Genomic DNA, 22,588 nt, shown 5'->3' on the forward strand with positions numbered 1-22,588 from the left:
GCTGATGTATGTTTCCAAATGATTTGAAATCAAGAAAATCTGAAGTTATACTAAAAGAGTCAGGATTTTCTACCTACTACTAAAATCACAAAGATGCCCATGAATACCACCTCCTACTACCTAACATTGTGGCCTAAGGCCCTGGTATATTGCTCAGCCACTTTCTCATTAATGTGTAGCAACTTGGGAGCCTTTGTGTGTTGACCAGATCAACTGAGCACTCTTTATTTTCTGAAATACCATCTGGAGGTATATTTATAAGCTGCTTTCAAAGACAGGCCCACAAAAAATTACGCATTACATGAACCTTGCTGGACTGCCATCTCCTCTGAAGGGACTGAGTTGTGGCTGTGGCAGCTTAAAAGGCACTGGGCACTGTGCCGCACTAAACCTAGTTAGCCAGTGGGGCACTCCTTGCTAATAACTCTTCTCCTGAGGCCAGACAGACATAATTCTTGCATACCCCTGAATATCTTCTGCTGAGGTGTTACTGGGTGCCCCACCTGGGATATCTCCTCATTAATTAGAGATGGTCCTTTGGGCCATTAAGAAAGCAAATATCAAATTTGGGGTAGGTATGAAATATAGATGAGGCCAGTTTAAGATCTGCAGAGACTTCCCAGGCTGATTCAAAGCCCAGCTAGAGATATTTGAAGGATGATACTTCATATGTTTTAGAAGTGTGGTGTGACTCAAAAAACTTACCTTCGTGGTATCCTGAGGGGAAAGAGAAAAGAAACAGATTTCCAAAGGGGGACTTGCCTAACTTTTTAAGATATTTTCCTTGTTATAATTTCAAACACTAGAGGGGAAACATTCTTGACTCAAATTTCTGTTTATGGTAAAAAGAATAACTTTAGCAACATCTTTTCCACTCAAAGTCTTGGGGGGGCATGGATATGGGGTTTTATATAGCCTATTAGCAGAAGGTGGGGCTGCATTGGCAATACTTAAAATATTTAACTGAGAGGCTAAGACAGGGTGTTATGAGAAGAAAGTATGCCTATACACTCTCTAATTCCACCAGGACAAGGATATTCTACCTCCAGAGAGATCCTGTAACCCCTTCTGCCCATTCAGGTAACAGGTAATACCTCTGATTCCTTTGATCTCAGAAGTACTGGGGCCAGAGAAGGTCAGGGACTGTGCTGTTTTTGTTGAAGCAAGGCTACAAGTATGGCTATTGTAGGCTGACTCTGCGTTTGCATTAATGGCCCGCAATAGATACAGCAGATGCTGACCAATGAGAAAGAAATCATGGGCAGGAAAGTCACACTAAAAGGAGAATTCTGGTAAGAGAAATGGAGACCCAGCAGAACTCCATGTAGAGCCCAGGGCCTTTCCTGGTCATCGAGACATGGCTCTGCAGACAATGAAGGAGGAGGAGAGTCCATTTTAAACAATCATTTTGTATTTCTTTTCTTTGGGGAGTGGGAAACAGGAGAGGGATAAAGAATCCAATTAGTGTTAACATATCTTTATCAAGATGTCTCCAAATTTAGTCTGCCATACATGTGGCTGGAAAGCAGTGGCCACTCCCAAAACAACTCTTAAAAAGTAAAACATACAGCTCTGAAAAGTCAGATGTAGCAAGCCCATTCCCTCAAAACCCCACAGGAACGCCACCAGGGGACAGAAGTCCTGAATTTGGCTGTAGGGATTTAGAGAATTTGGAGGTTCTAGTACATTCCAATTTTTTCCTCCAAGTGGTATATACTTTACCATAATTTTCATAATAAGCCAAAAGTCTGACATTAGCCTGAAGGACTGTGTGACAATTAAAGTTAGTAAGTCAAACTAACTTAACTTACTCTTCATAAAAGAGTAAATCACTCTTTTGTCCAAAGAGCGACTGAGGTCTACACTGCACTCAGCACTGAGGGGAGCGCCACGGTGGAAGGGAACACACGTGGGTCACAGTCACTGCACACAAGGTACTTATGGTCTAGCTGGGGATGCAACACAGCCACACGCCAACCAAGGAGTGAACAAGACAGCATGATACACAATAAAATAATGTTCCAGGTTAACCAAGAAAGAAGCAAGTGCGACTGTGCCTTTGATTACTATGTCTTTTCCAACTGATGACGTGAACTATACTATATGTTTTTCTGAATAAAAATACTTTTCTGTATTTTTTCCTGGTTTCATCATAAAGAAAACAAATTAGTGTATTCTGTACTTCTCTGTATATTTGAATCCTTGTAATTTAAATAACTAGATAAATGTGAAAACAAATCAAAAAACAAATATTAGCTGTCAACTTGACCTCATTAGTTAGTTGTACCGTGTGATCGAACTCCTGGTACACAATTCTGAAGTTACGCATTCTGTTGGTGGGAGTGATTCAGAGCTCAGTTGAGGGATGAAGACAATTCCAACTGAAGCTTTTAGAGGCATGGTGATAGAGGAGGCTGCTCTGAACAGCATGCCTGCCCTTGGGTGCCTGAAAAGTACCACTTCCTAGAGATGTTTTGTATTTTGAATTGAGTGGTAGTTAAATATAGGCATATACATATGTAAAAACATTACTAAGCTATATACACTTAAGATTAGTGTACTTGGCTGGGTGCAGTGGCTCACGCCTGTAATCCCAGCACTTTGGAGGCCGAGGTGTGTGGATCACGAGGTCATGAGCTCGAGACCAGCCTGACCAACATGGTGAAACCTGTCTCTACTAAAAAACACAAAAATTAGCCAGGTGTGGTGGCATGCACTTGTAATCCCAGCTACTCAGGAGGCTGAGGCAGGAGAATTGCTTGAACCGGGGAGGTGGAGGTTGCAGTGAGCCAAGATTTGCACCACTGCACTCCAGCCTGAGTGAAAGAGTGAGACTCCATCTTAAAAAAAAAAAAAGAGAGAGATTAGTGTGCTTTATATACTTTACTGTATGTGTGTTATACCTCAATGAAATGAGAGAGAGAGAGAACCCTTGGCAGTGAAGGGCCGTGGGCCCAGTCACAGCATGCAGCCCACATCCAGGTGCTGGGTTGTTCACTTCCCTGGATACGGGGCCCTCACGCCCTCTGACACTTGAACAATCTGTTAAGCACATTTACAAGAAAGAGAGGCAGCAAGGGACCATCATCCTGAACAATGTACTGAGTCAGGAAATCTGAGTTGTAGCCTGGGCTCTGCCACTTATTAGCTGTGGGACCTTGGGCAAGTCACTTAACCTTTCTAAGCTTCAGATTTGTTGTCTCATAAAATGGCAATAATCATCACTCCTTGATTGCTTCGTAGTACTGATGTGAGGGTCAAAAGTAAAGTGTCACCCAGTCTTATAGTTTCTAGTTCTGGTTTCTGTCCACTCTTCCATTTCCAAAGTTGTAGGCTACAGCTCTAATTGAAGCTCTCATCATCTCTCATCTTAACTACTGCAACTGCTTCCTCATGTTAAATCTGCTTCCTCCAATTTTCAAGCTGCATTCAGAGCCATATACCTAAGACTGAAACCTAATCACAAAACCCCCTTTCTTGAAAACATTCCATGGTTTTCCACTAACTATAGGCTAAAGTTTGAACTCCTGTATAGCATTCAATGCCCCATCATGATCATCTCGTCCTGAAGACCTTTCTAGACTCTCTCATTGTTCTCAATCTCCAGCCCACACTACAGCAACAGAAACTGCTTATAATTCCCAGAATATGCCAGGGAGCCTCACATCTCCATGTTTTGTCTACACTGCTACCTCTTGTGGTATGTCTTTCCCCAGACTCCATCTGGTAATACTGATTAATCCATCAATCATGAGCTGAAGACTCACACCTACTATAAAGTCTTTCCTTCCCCCACCCCTTAACCACAGCCCTGTGATTCTTGGAAGAATCTCAATCCCTGTGATTCTTGGAAGCACCTGTACTTGATGACATGTCTTCTCTCCACTAAACTCTGAGCTCCTTGAGAACATGCCCCTTGTCTTACTAGACTTTGTATCTTCAAAGGGCCAGCTGAGGGCCTGCACAGAATTTTGTAAAGTGAAGAGCTCCAACCGTATTCTGTATGCAGATCTATTTCAGATGCTATAACTGGAAGGGGAAGCATGAGAGCTTCTCTGACTTTTTATGGACCCTTCTGTTCAGGTTCATATATCCTGAGGCGAACAAAAAATGACTACATGAGAAACAGGTCTGTGACTAACAAAATTGAAGTAATAAAATTATAAGAGGACAGGGTATTAGTATTTAAAGGGACTTCGGAGATCATGTGAAATTAAACATTTTATCTATGGCCTGGAGACATTAGTAAATTGCCCAAGATCACACAGCCCACAGCTGTGGCAAGGAGAAATTTCACAGCTCATCTCCTGACAGATGCGCAACACACAAATTCAATTTCCAGCATCCAAATAATTCAAGGTTAAAAGTTGAGAAAGGGTACAGAGATTTTATAAAAACATTTTCCTGAGCAGCCCAGGTGAGGGTGGTGAAAGTTGCAAGCCCTTCCCATGGTCCCTTCCTGTCTATGACAAAAAGGTCCTAGTCAAGTTATACTGCTGGGACCCTCACAGGTGCCCAGAAGTTCCTGTGGTGCCTTGGGCCTGGAGTCCACACTGTCCAGAGAACCCAGTTCTGGTCCCTCACTTATTAGCCCCCTCGCCCCCCACCTCTCACCATCTTCTGGGAAAATGAGCCCAGAGCTCAAGTTCTGGGCTGATGGAACAGATTGTATCTAAAGTCAACCAAGGCTTCAAACATGTCAGACTGCCGATGGAGATGGAAAATCTGATCCTGGGGCAGACTAGTTTTTTGGGTTCTAATAGGCATAATCCAGGTACTCCTTCACAGAGGCTGCCACAAAGCCAACTGAGGAGCCGCATGCAGGCCCTGGAATTTTTGTTGATTTGTTTGAATTCGGCAGCCAGGTTAGGGTGAGAGATGCTTTTTAATGCCATGATCCTTTGCTGCTGCCCTAGGGATGGTTCATGTGTGTCTCCAACCCATGATTTTTGCACCATCAGACATGTTCCTGCATGCTTTAGGAACTGCTGCTGAGCCACCTGGGGGGAGCCCAAGCCTAGGGGATGGGATTTGGGTAGGAGAGGAGAGGGGATCTACCATTGTTATGAGATAACACATTCATAGGCTGTAATACAGATGAGGAAAAATAGCTTTCCTACCATAAGCTGAATGCAGGAACTGAAACTCTGTTGGATAGAAATGTTAGTTGAAATTACCACTAAGAATTTGTGCAAAGTTGTATACATTGCAGTTACATAAACAGACTTTGTTTTGCGATAGCAGTTTCTCCCCCTCCCCCCCAGCTTCACAAACACAGTAAGTAAAGAAGGTGTGAAGCACCTTTACCGTAGAAAGGGTGACAGACTTGTCATCTGGGAAAGTTCATTCACTGGAGTGAGCCCCTCCCCGGACGCCATAGTGTCTTCCAGGCAGCTGACCCAAAGCTGCCTGGATGTGAACAAGCCCAAGTTCCTGCTTTTTGCTTGTCTGTTATAAGATTACATTTCAGTTCTCCCAAGAACTGCAGAGGGATTTCACATATGACAGAGACTTTGTGTTAGAGGAAGTGAAGGTTCAGAGACAATATCACCATCTTTGATGTCTAAAGAGCTGTCTGTAAAACCCCTGAGAGATAGGAGCAATGCAGAGGCACACCAACCCTGAAGTCTCTGGGTCACTGTGGTGCTATAGAAGGAGCACAGGTTGTGGGGTTAGACAAGTTGGGTTTGAATCCCAGCTAAACTGCTTTTTTATGGAGACAGGGTCTCACTCTGTTGCCCAGGCTAGAAAGCAGTGGTGCAATGACAGCTAAATGCAGCCCCCAGCTCCTGGGCTCAAGTGATCCTTCTGTCTCAGCCTCCTGAGTAGCTGGAACTACAGGTACATGCCACCAAGCCATCTATTTTTCTTTTCTTTAATTTTTTTGTAGAGATAGGGTCTCATCATGTTGCCCAGGCTGGTCCTGACCTTTGGCCTCAAGCCATCCTCCTGTCTTGCCCTCCCAAATCTACTGCTTTTTAGCTGCATAACTTTGGGCAACTTATTTATCCCGTTTGAGCCAAGTTGAAGACAGGAAGCTCTAACTCACAAGACTAAGGTAAAAATGAAGGTTTGTAACATGATTTGCACAGGGCTTGGAACAGGGCAGCTGTTCAGAAAGCACAAATTCTTTTTCTCTATCCTCCCCCAAGTTTGTTGTATGTAAAATGGGAATAATGTATTTGTACTTTATAGGGATGCTGTGAAATCAAATGAGATAATACAGGAAAATGTTGTGTCAACAGATTCCATGAGGAGGTTATTTTATTTTTATCTGTATTAGTTAACCTGTTTATCCTTCCCATCATTTATTTTCAAGCCAGATTACCACTAATAGATCCCTAGATTCTGAAAACCAAATCTTGATTGACTCCTACCTCTTGCGGGACCAAAGAGTTCCTAAATAAGATCCCTGACATCATTAAGAGCTTGGGAAAAAGCTCCAAATGCCCACATTGCTTTCAGAACCACTGAAAAGAGTGAAATGCTTCCCTGCATCCTAGACAGATAACATCTTAGGTACTCAGAGCTGCTAAAAATAGCGCGCGTGCTCTCTCTTTCTCTCTCTCAAGCAACTTCTTGTTCTCCTTAAAGCAGCAGAAAAAAATTTAAACCTAAGAGCCTGGTTCCTTCTGAAGGTACCTCCTCTGCATCACAAATGGCTGGCTCTGGCAGGAAGGTGAGAGTAATCTAAATGATCCTTTCTGACCTTCAGCTAGCTTCTCCATGGTAGGAAGTCCCCCCTAGTAAGGAAATCTGCACTGTGAATCCAGAGGCCAGCATTCCAAAATATGCTCTGTGTGTGTGTGTTTGTGTGTGTGTGTATGTGTGTGTGTAACTCAAAAGGGAAAGAAAGGGAAGGGGATCTTCCCACGGTCACACCAAAATCAGAAGCAAAGTTAGTGCTACAACCTAAGTCTTTCAACTCTGAGTTTGGGGTCTTCAAATACAATAACACCACCCTCTCTTGTGGATTTTGTGAGTTTTTGAGAAAATAGTCTGGGTGACATTAGTAGAAATAAGTTGACTTTTAAAAGCAAAATTAGGGAAAATCAAGTTAGATGAGGGCTTATTTTTATTTTAAAATTAAAATTGAATATATATGCCAAGATGTACTGAATTTCTTTTCTTCCCCTACAGTTTCAGTCTCCTCCTATCTGCACTCCTTTCCCTCTTTAGCCAGTGTAATGCCTTAATTTCTCTCTGGCCCACTGATGCAACTACAATGTAGCAGTTAAGAGCTCATGCAGACACAGTGTTAGGGTGCTAGGCCTTGGATCTTTGGGTTAGTTATGTAACTTCTCCAAGTTTTGGTTTTCCCATTTGGAAAATGGGGATAATAAGAATACCAACTTCAAAAGTTTATTGCTGTGTAAAACAAGCTAATATCCATAAAGAACTTCAAATAGTCTTGAACACATAGAAAACATTCAATAAGCAGTAGCTATTTATTCCATATCTTTCCACTTATTGGTAAACGGATCCTAAAACAATCCCACAATCTATCACCAGAAGTGCTGAACATTGTGAGAAAACAGCCCAGTTCTGGGGATGAGAGCCTGGACAAATGCACAGCCTTCACCATTCAGGTGGGCCCCGAATGTCACCCTGCTCTGTTATCTTTTGGTAGTTTCCAGTCCTACTCCTTCCTATGAGGCTCTCACACCCTGACCTTCCTAGTTAAGAACCCTCCCTTTACCCCTGCTGCCCTCTGTAGCAGCAAATCAAGGTCATTAGATGAGAACTCTCCACTTTCCATTGGGCAATTTATTTAAGCACATCTACCTCTGACCTTTCCTTTAGTGGGAGAGGAAGAGTTGCCCTCCTGCATGAGGCACCCTGTCTCCATCTGCCACTCAACTTCACAAACCAGAGAAGAGAACTGAGCTCCAGATTTCCCACCCCTACACCAGCCTCTGTGGCGGCCTGGCTCTGGCACCGCTTCTCCTGCATCTCTGACTTATCCTCTCCACTTGCCCCTTCCTATCAGTCCTTAACTTTGCTCATATCTGAGAAAACCCGCCTTCAACCCTACGTTCACTTCTAGTCAGTGTCCTTTTGTTTTTCCTTTCCTGGTAGCTAAGCTTCAGGTAAGAATAGGCTATATATGCTAAATCTACTTGTTCACTCCTGATTCACTGCACTCTGGTTTCTAGCCTCACCACTTCACTAACAATGCTTCCAGTGAGGTCCCTGGTGGCCTCCAGACTATAAAGACAATGAATCTTCTTCACTCCTGATCTTACTTGATCTTCTGCAACAACTCATTTTGTTTTAGACTGGGAACAGTTTACAAAGTCAATTCACAGATCTAATAGCACTTAAATTTAAATCATTTATATATCATGATATACATGATAATTGAAGCCTTTGTAGTTAAGATAGAAATTATCCAATTTGATTATCAGAATTTCTGTAGCTTTTATTGTTTTTGCCTTCTATTATAGATCTTGGAGAAAATATTATATATCATATTGACTAAAAGTAAATATAAAACCAATGCAGAGATACTATTATAGAATTTTAGCCCATGCATCACTGCTCCCTTCATAAGCGCTCCAAAGGCAGTGACTACAGCTTCCTCAAGTTTGAATCATCTACATGGTCTTCCAAAATATCTTAAGCATAACAGGGTGGGTCAAAATGTCTGTGGAACATCTATGTAAACACCTTAGGGGATACCATCACCTATTTACCTAAAATAGTTCTTGTTTGCCCAAAAAAGAGGGGCTATCTGATAACTTCATAGTGTGTGTGCATAATTATGATATGATTCCTACTTAGAGATGGGGGAAATGAGATTCAGATAGATCAGGTGACTTTAAGGTTGCTAATCTAGGAAATGACAGTGAGGACTCAAACCTAGGTCTTCAGACAACCTATATTTTTTTCTCCTTTAAGTGTGCCCCAAGAAAGATATTGACAGTAGAATAAGCACTACATTGGGAGAAAAAGGCACAGGACAAGAGTCAGGAGATCTGCCAAAGATTCTAGTCCATATGCTGCTGCTGACTCACTGGGTATGTTCGGACAAAACACTGTTTTTTGGTTCTCCTTTGTCAAGAGAAGAGGTTGACTGGGGGATCTCTAAGGTCTTTGGAAGCTTACTAATTCTATAATGATAACTGCTAAACAAGAAAATGTGGGGTATGGCTGGGTGCGGTGGCTCACACCTGTAATCCCGGCACTTTGGGAGGCTGAAGCAAGTGGATCACAAGGTCAGGAGTTCAAGACCAGACTGGCCAACATGGTGAAACCCTGTCTCTACTAAAAAATACAAAAATTAGCTAGGCATGGTGGTTTGTGCCTGTAATCCCAGCTACCTGGGAGGCTGAGGTAGGGGAACTGCTTGAAACAGGACCCGGGAGGCGGAGGTTGCAGTGAGCCGAGAATGCACCACTGCACTCCGCGAGACTCCATCTCAAAAAAAAAAAAGAAAGAAAGAAAATGTGGGGTATTATCAAGACATTCAAGGCCTCTCCAAATCTCGCCCTTGCATATCTATAGTTCAGATTCATCTAGCCGCTTATAGTTTATGCTGCAACCACTCCCCTACTTCTGTGTTCTTCACAGTGTCCTGTTCGCCCATCTCTAAGCCTCTGCCCATGCTCTACTCTACCCGGAATGCCCACTCTCCTTTGTGTGCTTAAAGAATAGCTTCTACTTCTCCTTCAAGTCTCTATTGTTACCCACTCTCTGAAGCCTCCCCTACACTTTTTTTTTTTTTTCTTGAGACAGAGTTTCACTCTTGTTGCCCAGGCTGGAATGCAATGCAGCAATCTCGGCTCGCCACAACCTCTGCCTCTCAGGTTCAAGCTATTCTCCTGCCTCAGCCTCCCGAGTAGCCGGGATTACAGGCATGTGCCACCATGCCTGGCTAATTTGTTTTGTATTTTTAGTAGAGATGGGGTTTCTCCATGTTGGTCAGACTGGTCTCAAACTCCCAACCTCAGGTGATCCGCCTGCCTCGGCCTTCCAAAGTGCTGAGATTACAGGCATGAGCCACAGCACCCAACCAAGCTTCCCCTATACTTTCCCCCCAGGCAGACTGTTGTTCCCTCCTCCTCCCCTTATATGTATTCCTTTTACAATACTTAGCACATTAGCACTGCAATGAGTTTACATGCCAGGCTCCCCAATGTGACTGTAAGCTACTTCAGACAGGCAAAGATGGCATCTTTCAATTTTTGTATCTCAGTATCGAAGACATTCAACAAATACTTGTTGAGTAAAAGGAACTTACATAAAACCATCCATAACCCTGAGGCAGGTAGTCACATTGGATCTCAGAGAGGTGAGGTGACTTGGCCAAGGCCTTACAACTAGTGAGTCAGGTAATCAGGATTCAAACCCAGGACTTTCTAACCACAGAGCCTATACCCTGCTGTTGAGTATTAGAGTACCAGCTGAGCATGAGGGTTAAGATCAGAACTAAGACCTCTGCAGTGCTCCAAGCCCAAAAAACCTTTTCAACATTTTCAAACCCATTTCAACCTCAATCCAAGGATTGTTGGGCCTTTATTATTTTTGAAAACCCAGCAGCTTATCTCAGCTTGAAAACCAGCTCTTTACCTTCTGGTGGCAAGAGTGTGTGTGTGTGTGTGTCCCAAGGAGAGTAAGAGAGTGTGAGAAAGAGAGAGAGAGAGAGAGCGAGCGAGTGCGTTTGTGTGTGTGTGTGTGTGTGTGTGTGTGTGTCAAGAGCGTGTGTGTGTGTGTGTGTGTGTGTGTCCCAAGGAGAGTAAGTGTGTGTGTGTGTCAAGAGCGTGTGTGTGTGTCCCAAGGAGAAGAGAGGGAGAGAGAGTGTGTCTGTGTGTGTGTGTCCCAAGGAAAGTGAGTGAGAGAGAGAGAGAGAGAGAGAGAGAGACAGTGTGCGTGTGTGTGTGTGTGTGTGTGTGCCCCCGTCCGTCCGTCCCAATGGCAGCCTCAGGGAAAACTGAGCAAAGAATGAATTTAGACATTGCTTGGGGAGCAGAAAATGTTCTATGAGGAAGATGCAGGTCTCAGACATTCCAGCACAGGATTGATGAGCCAACCTTAAGTCCCAGAGAGAATGGAGAAGATTCTATTCCTGCCCCCACCCTGAGGCTGATCTGTCTCAGTTCCCAGAGGGGGGACTCCCAGGAAAATCAAGCCTGGACAGGCTGGGCCTGGAGCAATTAAGAACAGGAAAAGGCCAGCAGGTGGTTTTGTTTTTCCAAATAGATTCCCCCTTCCCCATTCACCACTGCTGTCCCTATTTTCTCCTTACCTGGAGCATAACTGGGACTATTGGTGGGGTAGAGGCTGGGATTGTAGGCAGGGGCCGCTGCTGGATAGGCTGTGGGGTAACCTACAGACAGATAAGAAAGCTTATTAGTTAGGCAAAAAAAAAAAAAAAAAAAAAAGCAGATTTTTGAAAAAATAGAATTCAAGTCCTAGGCTTGGCATCCAGTCTCTCCATGGGCTATTTCAGACAGTATATGTGACCAGCTTTCAGCCTCTCAAGAAAAAAGTTACCAAAACCAAAATCCTAATATGTACAGACTTTCTGGTCTATTTTTAAAAACTGATACAAGAAATATGTCCGCATGCTCACCATAAAAAAAATATGGAAGCAACATTGAAATTTACACTTTTTATGTTCAAGTTTACTTTCATATTCCTGCCACAACATCACTCTCCTCCCCAGAGGTAACACCATTAACAGTTTAACATCTATCTTTCCAGGTAGCTTTGTATAATTTTTATACACATATATTCAGTGCTGTGCTGGTAAATACATAACAACTGGCTCGAAGGGGTTGGAAATAGGAGCTGCTTTGCACCATTTGACAACTGAGATGGCATAAATGTTTCCACCATGACCAATCTGATGCTACCAACTTCACTGAATGAATAGTTTGGAAGAGGTGCCCATGATCAGCTCTCAAGAGCTTACACAAACCAGATCCAGCCCACCGCAGTATATTATATGCAGTTTGGGGGATTTTTTGAAACTTTTTTATAATGGTAAAATATGTATAATATAAAATTTGCAATTTTAACCATTTTAAAATGTATAATTCAGTGACATTAATGACATTTACAATGTTATGCAATTATCACCACTACTTATTTCCAAGAAATTTTCATCACCCCAAACAGAAACTCTGTAACCATTAACAGTAACTCCTCATCCCCTAACACCCACCATGGTAACCTCTAATCTACTTTCTGTCTCTCTGAATTTGCCTGTTTTAGGTATTTTATATAAGTGGAATCATACACTATTTGTCCTTTTGTGTCTGGCTTCTTTCACTTAGCATAATGTGTTTAAGGTTTATCCAAGTTGTAGCATGTACCAAAACTTCCTTCTTCCTTATGGCTGAATAATATTCTACTGTGTATATATGCCACATTTTTTTAATCCAGTCATCTGTTGAGGGACGCCTAGGTTGTTTCCACCTTTTGGCTACTGTGAATAATGGTATAATAAACAATGACATTAAGTACCTGTTTTCAAAAATCTTTGAGATATACAGCAGTAGTAGAATTGTTGGGTCATACAGTAATTCTATGTTGAGCTTTTTAAGGAACCACAAGACTGTTTTTCACAATGTCTGCACTTTTTTTTTTTTTTTTTTTTTTGAGATGGAGTCTCGCTCTGTTGCCCAGGCTGGAGCACAGTGGTGCGATCTCAACTCACTGTAACCTCTGCCTCCTGGGTTTAAGTGATTCTCCACCTCAGCCTCCCGAATAGCTGGAATTACAGGTACACGCCACCACACCTGACTAATTTTTGTATTTTTAGTAGAGACGGAGTTTCACCATGTTGGTCAGGCTGGTCTTGCACTCCTAACCTCAAGTGATCTACCCGCCTTGGCCTCCCAAAGTACTGGGATTACAGGCATGAGCCACTGTGCCCCGCTAACGTCTGTACTATTTTACATTCCCACCAGCAATGCATCAGAGTTCAAATTTCTCTACATCCTCAACAATGCTTGTTATTTTCTTTTATTATTACTATCATTATAGCCATCTTGTATAGTAAGTGTGAAGTGGGATCTCAGTGTGGTCTTGATTTGCATTTCTTTTTTTTTTTTTTTTTTTTTTTTTTTTGGAGACGGAGTTTCGCTCTTGTTACCCAGGCTGGAGTGCAATGGCGCGATCTCGGCTCACCGCAACCTCCGCCTCCTGGGTTCAAGCAATTCTCCTGCCTCAGCCTCCTGAGTATCTGGGACTACAGGCACGCGCCACCATGCCCAGCTAATTTTTTGTAGTTTTAGTAGAGACGGGGTTTCACCATGTTGACCAGGATGGTCTCGATCTCTTGACCTCGTGATCCACCCACCTCGGCCTCCCAAAGTGCTGGGATTACAGGCTTGAGCCACCGCACCCGGCCGATTTGCATTTCTTTAATGACTAATGATGTTGACCATCTTTTCATGTACTTATTGGCTATCTGTATATCCTCTCTGGATAAATGTCTACCCAAATCATTTTCCCATTTTAAAATACAATTGTTTGTTTATTTTTTAGAGACAGGGTCTTGTTCTATTACCCAGGATGGAGTGTAATGGCAGGATCATAGCTCACTGTAACTTTGAACTCCTGGGCTCAAGTGATCCTCCTGCTTCAGCTTCCTGAATAGCTGGGTCTATAAATGTGTGCTGCCACACCCCGTTTTTTGTTGTTGTTTTTTTTTTTGGTTGTTTGTTTTGTTTTGTTTTTGTAGAGACAGGGTCTCATCATGTTGCCCAGGCTGGTCTCAAACTCCTGGCTTCAAGTGATTTTCCTGCCTTGGCCTCCCAAAGTATTGGGATTACACAGGACATTTTCCCATTTTTTTCATTGGGTGGTTTGTCTTTTTGCTGTTGCATCGTAGAAGTTGTTTATTCTGAATATTAAACCATTATCAGATATATTACTTACAGATACTTTCTCCCATTCTTTGGGTTGTCTTTTTACTTTCTTGATAATGCCTTTCATGCAAAAAAAAAATTCAATTTTAAGTCCAGTTTATCTATTTTTTCTTTTGTTGATTATGCTTTTGGTGTCATATCTAAGAATCCACTGCCAATCAAATGTCATGAAGATTTACTTTTATGTTTTCTTCTAATGGTTTTATGGTTTTGGCTTTTATATTGAGATCACTGATACATTTTGAGTTAATTTTTATATATGACATAAGGTAGGGGTATACATGGTTTTACATTTTACTTTTTTACTTTAACATTATAAATATTTCCTCATGTAATTACATATTCTTCAAAAGGCTTATTTTAATATCTTTATGATATTCCACATGTAGATATATCGTTTAACCATTACCTGTTTTGGTTGTTTGAAAATTTCATTTTTATAATAGCTAACAGACTAAAATAAAACAGACTAACAGACTAAATGAATCTCTGTTTCTTTAGGAATGAATTCTAGAAGTGGAGATCTCTAGGTTAAAGGATGGGCCTATTTTTCTTTTTTGAAGTTGGAGTCTTGCTCTGTCGCCAAGCTAGAGTACAGTGGCGCGATCTGCAACCTCCACCTCCTGGGTTCAAGCGATTCTCCTGTCTCAGCCTCCCGAGTAGTTGGGACTACAGGCGCATGCCACCATACCCAGCTAATTTTTGTATTTTTAGTAGAGACAGGTTTCACCATGTTGACCAGCATGGCCTCTATCTCTTGACCTCGTGATCCACCTGCCTTGGCTTCCCAAAGTCCTGGGATTACAGGCGTGAACCATTGCACCTGGCCGGGTAGGCCTATTTTTAAAGTTCATCAATTCAACAAACAATTTGAGTATCTACTTGGTGCCAGAGACTGATTTAGGGACTTTTGACAGTGAACAAAATGAAGATCCCTGGCCTTGTGGAGTTTATATTCTAAGAGGGTGGGAGAAGGCACCCTTGGATAAATACTAAAGTCTTCAGTGCTATGGAAAAGAGAAAAAGGCCAAAGTAAAGGGCATCAGGAATGCCAAAGTGTTGAAGGTAAGGGCATTGCAATATTGTAAAGAATAATCAGAGTAAGACACATTAAGAAGGTATTATTTTTGCAAAGACTTGAAGGAAATGATAGTGTTAATCAAGCAGATAGCTGGAGGAAGAGTGTTTCAGACAAAACAGTCAGTGCAAAGACCCTAAGTTGACAGCATATAAGACAATGTCGGAGGAACAGCAAAGAGGCCAGTGTGGCTGGAATGGAACAAATGAGGGGGCAGTCATAGCAGAGGAAGTCAGAGAGGTAAAGGGTTGGCCAGTTCATGTAGGACTTTATGGGCCACTGTGAGGACTTAAGACTTTTATTCTGAGTGAAATGAGAAGACCTCACAGAGTTTTCAGTAGAAGAATAACATGCTATGACTTATGTTTGAAAAGAGTCACTCTGATTGATGTGTTGAAAACAGACTATAAGGGGATAGAGAAGCAAAGCAACCTGCTGAGAGGCTACTGCAAGCTCCAACAATAGATGTTGGGACTAAGACCAGGGAAATAGTGGAGGTGAAGAAAAGTGACATGCTAAGAGCCTTCACATACTTTGCCATACTGCTTTCTAGAAAGACCATCAATTTGTACTTGTTCTAGCAGTGTGTAAGTGCCTGTCTCACTGCTCCCTGCAGTTGTTAAATGCTCATTGGCATTTTGACTGACAAGGAAAAGCTGGTTTTAAAAGTCAAAGATTAAATCCCTAAATCCCTAAAAGCTTCTTTGGGATTTGTAAATATTGAAGCTTTAATAATGTATCTTTGTTAATATGCCTTTTCCTAAATCCTTTCCAATTCCAAAGAAAATTCATCTCTTTACCCCCTAATCATTTTCTGATTTTAGAACTGAGGTAGCTAACTTATCACTTAATTAGCAATCTGGAGGTGTGCTACTTCTCAAGAAAAAAGTCAGGGATCTAATCTGGGAAGCCAAGTGATCCAGTTGTATGGCCAAAATCTGTATTCAGCGTCATGTGAGAAATTGTGCAGTCACAGGTAATCACACTCCTGTTCTGTCATTTCAGATGCCTTTCACTTTAGAGGCAATTATAGGATCTTCCTTCAATGTTTCCAAGTGGAATTATTTTTAATTCACTTGAATTTGGCAGACATTATATAATGACAGCATTACAGGGAGCTTTATATAGTCTTCCCTCCCTCCCTTTCCTTCCTTTCTTACTTACTTTTCTTTCCTTCCTTCTCTTCTTTCCTTCCTTACTTCTTTATTTATTAATTACAGGGTCTTGTTCTGTCACCCAGGCTGGAGTTGTCGTGGCACAATCATAGCTCACTTCAATCTTTTTTTTTTTTTTTTTTTTTGAGACAGAGTCTTGCTCTGTCGGCCAGGCTGGAGTGCAGTGGCACAATCTCAGCTCACTGCAACCTCTGTCTCCCCGGCCCAAACAATTCTCCTCCTGCCTCAGCCTCCCAAGTAGCTAGGATTACAGGCATGTGCCAGCATGACCGGCTAATTTTGTATTTGTAGCAGAGATGGAGTTTCACCATGTTGGCCAGGCTGGTCTCAAACTCCTGACCTCAGGTAATCCACCCGCCTCAGCCTCCCAAAGTGCTGGAATTAGAGGCATGAGGAGTCTAGGACTTTTATAACTGTTAATACATTACTTCTGGCCAGGCATGGTGGCTCATGATCCTCCTGAAGTAGGAGGATCACTTGAGCTCAGGATCTCTAGTTTTGTGACACATGACTGTACATTGAGTTGAAGACATACCATGTATATTTCACTCTTTTGCTCATAACAAAGATATTTTCACACTTGCTTTTCTTTTCAGCCTCAAATCAATCCTAATGTGAGTTCTTCCATTTTATAGCTAACCAAATAGAGGTTGAAAGGTAAAGTAACTTTCTGGTTAAGATTATTCAGCAAGTCAGGGGTCAAATTGGGAAGGGAATCCAAAAAGCAACGCCTTTTCCACACCTACCAAATAATTATGACTTTGTCCTTAGAAACAAACCCGGCCCTTTTGTATTCATATTTTTTGAAGGTCAAGAGTGAAGAGATAAATGGACACAAGTTCGCTTTTCTCCTTTATATCCTAAAGGTTGCAGTAGTGATCAGGTGTCCTGGGATTTTGACATGTGCATTTTAATTGCTTTATAGATGTCAATACAATCTAATCCTCTTTTCTTGTTAGTACTAGGATTAGGACTAAAGAGATGTAAAGCTATTTTTTGATTAATATGGAAATTAGAGATTACTTTCAACAGAAATCAGGGGACTATTTCTGAAAATACTTTAGGAGCTAAAAATAGCAGAGTATCAAAAGGCTAGTGGAAGACAAACTCCCTGGCTCAGAAAGACAAAGAGGCTTACTTCTTTGTGAGCAGAATACTTAGGCAGTGACGAAGGTTTAAGTCTGAAGCTCCTAATTAAAAAGAAAACTGCCTTGCCAATGACCCCCTAGGGTGATCAAAACCAAGACAAGACCAAAAAAAAATCTTTATTATATCAAAATAATGAAGAAGAGAGCAAGAGGAAGTGTGTAATTTTGAATCTGTACTATGTTCCGAGCACTGTGCTAGGCACTTCTTTATCTGATTTAATCTCTACCCAAAGTCAACAAAATATATTACTAGTTCCATTTTAGAGATGACGATATTAAGGCTTCTCTTACACAACTAGTAAATAGAGAGCAGAGACAGAACCCAGACCTGCTGAGTGAGACACCGTCCATTCCTACCAACCTCCCTGCCTCTCCTCAAAATGAGTCTACTCAGAGAAAACCTCTGGATTTGGCTGCCATTTACGTTGCCAAGATTCTTTTACTTAAACTTCAAAACCAAGAAAAACAGAAAATTACTCTGGAGAGTCAATTTGGTCAAAGATGGCTGTGTTAAAAAGAAAAAAAAACAACTACTGTTTCCACTCAGTGTTCTAATATAGGTCATGGTTGTGTTATTGAAAAGTATCACAGGTACTGAATTATAGGGTTGGAAGGTGTATTAGAGGTGATAGAGTCCAATTTGTCACTCAGCACAGGAATATCCTTTATAGTAGCACACATGACTGGCAGCATAGTTTCTGCCAGCATACTCTTCTTTTTTCTTTTTTTCTGAGATGGAGTCTTGCTTTGTCACTCAGGCTGGAGCGCAATGGTGAGATCTCGGTTCGCTGCAATCTCTGCCTCCTGGGTTAAAGTGATTCACCTGTCTCACTTTCCTGAGTAGCTGGGATTATAGGCACGTCCCACCACGCACAGCTAATTTTTGTATTGTTAGTAGTGATGGGGTTTTACCACGTTGGCCAGGCTGGTCTCAAGCTCCTGGCCTTTTTCCGCCTGCCTTGGCCTCCCAAAGTGCTGGGATTACAGGCATGAGCCACCATGCCTGGCCACTCTTTTTTTTTTTTTTTTTTTTTTTGGAGACACAGTCTCACTCTGTCACCCAGGCTGGAGTGCAGTGGTGTGATCTAGACTCACTGCAACCTCCACCTCCTGGATTCAAGCCATTCTCTGCCTCAGCCTCCCACAGCATACTCTTCTAACGATGGTACACTCAGAACCTCTTCAGTGAGTCAAAGCACCTACTGGAGAGCTCTGGAAGTAAGAAAATTCTTTACTCTGAGCTAAAAATCTGACCTATTAGGCATTTTTTTTTTTTTTTTTTTTTTTTTTTTTGAGACGGAGTTTTGCTCTTGTTACCCAGGCTGGAGTGCAATGGCGCGATCTCGGCTCACCGCAACCTCCGCCTCCTGGGTTCAGGCAATTCTCCTGCCTCAACCTCCTGAGTAGCTGGGATTACAGGCACGCACCACCATGCCCAGCTAATTTTTTGTATTTTTAGTAGAGACGGGGTTTCACCATGTTGACCAGGATGGTCTCGATCTCTTGATCTCGTGATCCACCCGCCTCGGCCTCCCAAAGTGCTGGGATTACAGGCTTGAGCCACGCGCCCGGCCTATTAGGCATCTTTACCCTGAATACTTTTTCAGCCACTGGTCCTAGTTCTACTCTCACAGAACATGTCTGTTTCCTCTCTTCCAGGACAGTCAGCTAGAGATATGAAGAGATCGCTTATTCCTCCTAAATTTTCTTTTGTCTAAATCCAACAGACCCAATTTCTTCAATCTTCCCTTATCCTGATTGCTCACCTCTGATCAGAATTCAATTTACAAATCCCCTTCCCTTAAAATAATTCAATTTTTCTTCTTGTTCATTCTTCTGCTGATAGCTTTTCCCCAATGACATAACAAGACTATGGTGATGGTGGTCAGTGAAGGCCTAAAGTGACTACATCCAGATTTCTTCATCTTCATCATCATCATCATCATCGCATCTGGCAAATGCTTACTCTGTGGCAAGAAGGGTGCTAGCTTCTTTACAGAGGCACTTATAGTCTAATGGGGGAATATAGTTATTTAAATTAATCTACAGATGTAATATATGGAAGATACAAACAGAGAATGCTGATGGTGTTATCAGAATACTGAGGAGGAAATGAAGAACATGTTTGGGATAGTTGGGAATGGCTTCCTAGAGAAATAAACATTTTAGTTGGCTCTGAACAACAAATGGAAGAGTTTGTCAAGGTTTTTGGGGAGGTGGGTAGGGACAAAGAAATATATGCTGATTCCATGCATGAAGGTATGAAAGTGCGTACCATATTAGGGAAATGGCATAGTTCAGTACAGTTGGAATTTACTGTGTGTGGGGAAAAGTGGCAGGAAATAAAGATAAAAAGGTAGACTGGGGGATAAGCTGTGAAGGGATTTGAATGCCAGGCTAAGGGATGGAATTAATCAATAAATAATAAGAAAACAATGGAGAGTTTTAAACTGGGGTTTCAGATTTGTGTTTTACAAAAAATACTCCAGCAGCAGTGTAAAAAGGAGTTCGGAGTAGTTAAGATCAGCGGAGGAGGAACATGATAGTAAATGATGACAGTAGCCCAAAGGAAAAGCTAAAACACTAGCAGTAGGATGAAGAGAGGAGGGACTACAAAGATGTTCAGGAGGCAGGGCCTACAATATTTGATCCTGAGTGCAAAACCCCATTTTAGTCTGGTGGGCTAAGAAGATACAAAGAAAGATGGAAAACATTCTAGCTGCAGGGTTTGCAAGTACTACCTAACCACCCACCCACCCCAACCCTGCTTCTTTTCTTTGATAGGCAGAAGGAAATAAAATAAGTAGACCCTTGAATCTGTTAGCTCCAGAAAAATGCATGAATCTTAATTTTTCTTAGTAGCTGGGAGGCTTGCCTGCTGAGAGTGCTATACTGGCAAAAATGTAGGTCAGCCCAAGCAAGCAGCAGTTCTGTAGTGCTGGCTCTGAACCTGCCCATCAAACCTGAATCTGAGATAGCCTGTATATTAGATTCAAGGCCCAGCCACCTAGCCTTCCACTGGTGAGCTGCAGGGAATTGTAAAGGGTATGAACTATAATAAATGAGGCACTGTTCTCATCTAGGGGAAGGCAGCTCCTCCGAAACTAATAAGAAAGGAGGAAATATCCAGTAATCAATTGTGCTCTGAGTTGTGCTGCATCTTCAGAGAAAGCATACTCATCCAGGTTAAAGGCCAGCAACCTCTGGGTCATTCACCTAGGCTGAGCCCTAGCAGAGAAAGGCTCTAAAACCAGATCAGCCTTAACTTCCTATGTCATTAGTATACAAATAGTATCAACAACAAAAAAAGGTAAGAAGCATAAGTTGCTTAGACACTAATAATATAACTGCTCCTAGGTAAATATATAAGGCCAAGTGTGTGCTGTTCCTCAGGACAAAATATTTTTTTAACAAATCTAAAAATATCTAGGGCCGGGTACAGTGGCTCAGGCCTGTAATCCCAGCACTTTGGGAGGCTGAGGCAGGTAGATCACAAGGTCAAGAGATCGAGACCATCCTGGTCAACATGGTGAAACCCCGTCTCTACTAAAAATACAAAAAATTAGCTGGGCATGGTGGCGTGTGCCTGTAATCCCAGCGACTCAGGAGGCTGAGGCAGGAGAATTGCCTGAACCCAGGAGGCGGAGGTTGCAGTGAGCCGAGATCACACCATTGCACTCCAGCCTGGGTAACAAGAGCGAAATTCCTTATAAATATATATTATATATAATATATTATATATATTATATTATATATATTATATATATATATAATCTTCAGTTTCCTATCTGCTGGTATAGGATAAACTTTAATGGAAAGCAGATGGCCTACTCTGTCTCAATCTCCATTCCAGGAGTGCACTGTTGCTTCTTTTTTCTCCTACATCTATAAGGCACTTGGGAGGTACTCAACACTTGAGAGGTTGTTTGGTGCCCCTGACCTCTGTGTGTTTATCTTCTAAAACAGATCAAAGAGCAAGATGAAATTTTGCAAATCAATAATTTGGTCCATGAATACCTGTGTCTCCCAAGTCAATTCACTCTTTTTTTTTTTAATTGAGACAGAGTTTTGCTCTTGTCGCCCATGCTAGAGTGCAATGGCATGATTTCCACTCACTGTAACCTCTGCCTCCCAGTTCAAGTGATTCTCTTGCTTCAGTCTTCTGAGTAGCTGGGATTACAGGTATCTGCCACCATGACCAGCTAATTTTTGTATTTTTAGTCGAGATGGGGTTTTGCCATGTTGGCCAGGCTTGTCTTAAACTCCTGGCCTCAAGTAATTCGCCCGCCTTGGCCTCCCAAAGTGCTGGGATTACAAGCGTGAGCAACTGCACCCGGCCCACTCTTTTATTCTGCTTTTCCATTTAAAGAGATTTGCTAAAGGGAAAAAATCCCGCTCAGATCCTCAACTGAATGTACTGGGACACTTGTTTTCCATGTAAAACAATAAAATTAGATACCGCCTGACCCCCACCTCACACTTCTCCAATTCCAGAAAGACCAAAGCCTTAAATATAAAATAAAACCGGCTGGTCATGGTGGCTCACTCCTGAAATCCCAAAGCTTTGGGAGGCTGAGGAAAGAGGTTGAGCACAACAGTTTGAGACCTGCCCGGGCAATGTAGTAAGATCCTGGCTCTACAAAAAGTGGTGGCATATGCCTATAGTCCGAGATACAAGGGAGGCTGAAGTGGGAGGATCACTTGAGCCCAGGAGATTGAGGCTGCAGTGAGCTGTGACTGTACCACTGCACTCCAGCCTGGGTGACAAAGTGATACCCTGTCTCAAAAAAAAAAAAAAAAGGAGAGAGGGAGAGAGAGGGGGAGGGGGGAGGGAAGAAATAGGAGAATATCAGAGTTCCAGAGAATATCAGTATGATCTCGGGATTACAAAGTTATTTCTCAGGTAATACCAAAAGGAAGTACCACAAAAGGGTGAAAAATTTAACTAATTAAAACATAAAATTCTGTATGTCGAAAGATGCCATAAACAAAGTTAAAAGACAAGAACAGAGAAACAGAAGACATTTGTAACATAGGTAACATTGGACTAGTGGCCAGATTAAAAACTCATTAATCAAGAAGAAATGAAAATAAGCCAATAGAATCTAATCAGGCAAGAATTCGCAAAAGAAACCGTACAACTGACTGGGGAGAAGGGGGCGAAATAGAAAAGATGTTCAACCTCAACAGTAATCAGCAAAATGCACATAAAAGGAATATTGTATCATTTCATGCCTGTCAGATGGGCAAACATTTTAAAGTTTGACAATATCAGACGTTGGATAAGACCTGAAACAATGCTAATAT

The 22,588-nt window shown here is 42.0% G+C and overlaps 1 protein-coding gene across 7 annotated transcripts in view; it reads right to left on the reverse strand.

The window, feature by feature from the left end:
• The window catches only part of FAM168A (family with sequence similarity 168 member A), a 179,039-nt gene that overhangs the window by 19,059 nt on the left and 137,392 nt on the right, over nt 1-22,588 (reverse strand). For 6 of the 7 annotated variants that reach the window (XM_032259016.1, XM_032259010.1, XM_032259013.1 and 3 more), the window contains 2 exons: nt 11,249-11,329; nt 5,121-5,147 (listed from right to left, as the gene is read on the reverse strand). In XM_032259016.1, the coding sequence (XP_032114907.1) occupies nt 5,121-5,147; nt 11,249-11,329 (108 nt within the window). The remainder of the gene's footprint in view (nt 1-5,120; nt 5,148-11,248; nt 11,330-22,588) is intronic. The other variant, XM_032259014.1, reaches the window with a different exon arrangement.

The sequence above is a fragment of the Sapajus apella genome, unplaced genomic scaffold, assembly GCF_009761245.1.
Source record: "Sapajus apella isolate SASKATOON/1434 unplaced genomic scaffold, GSC_monkey_1.0 scaffold106, whole genome shotgun sequence".
Taxonomy (NCBI): domain Eukaryota; kingdom Metazoa; phylum Chordata; class Mammalia; order Primates; family Cebidae; genus Sapajus; species Sapajus apella.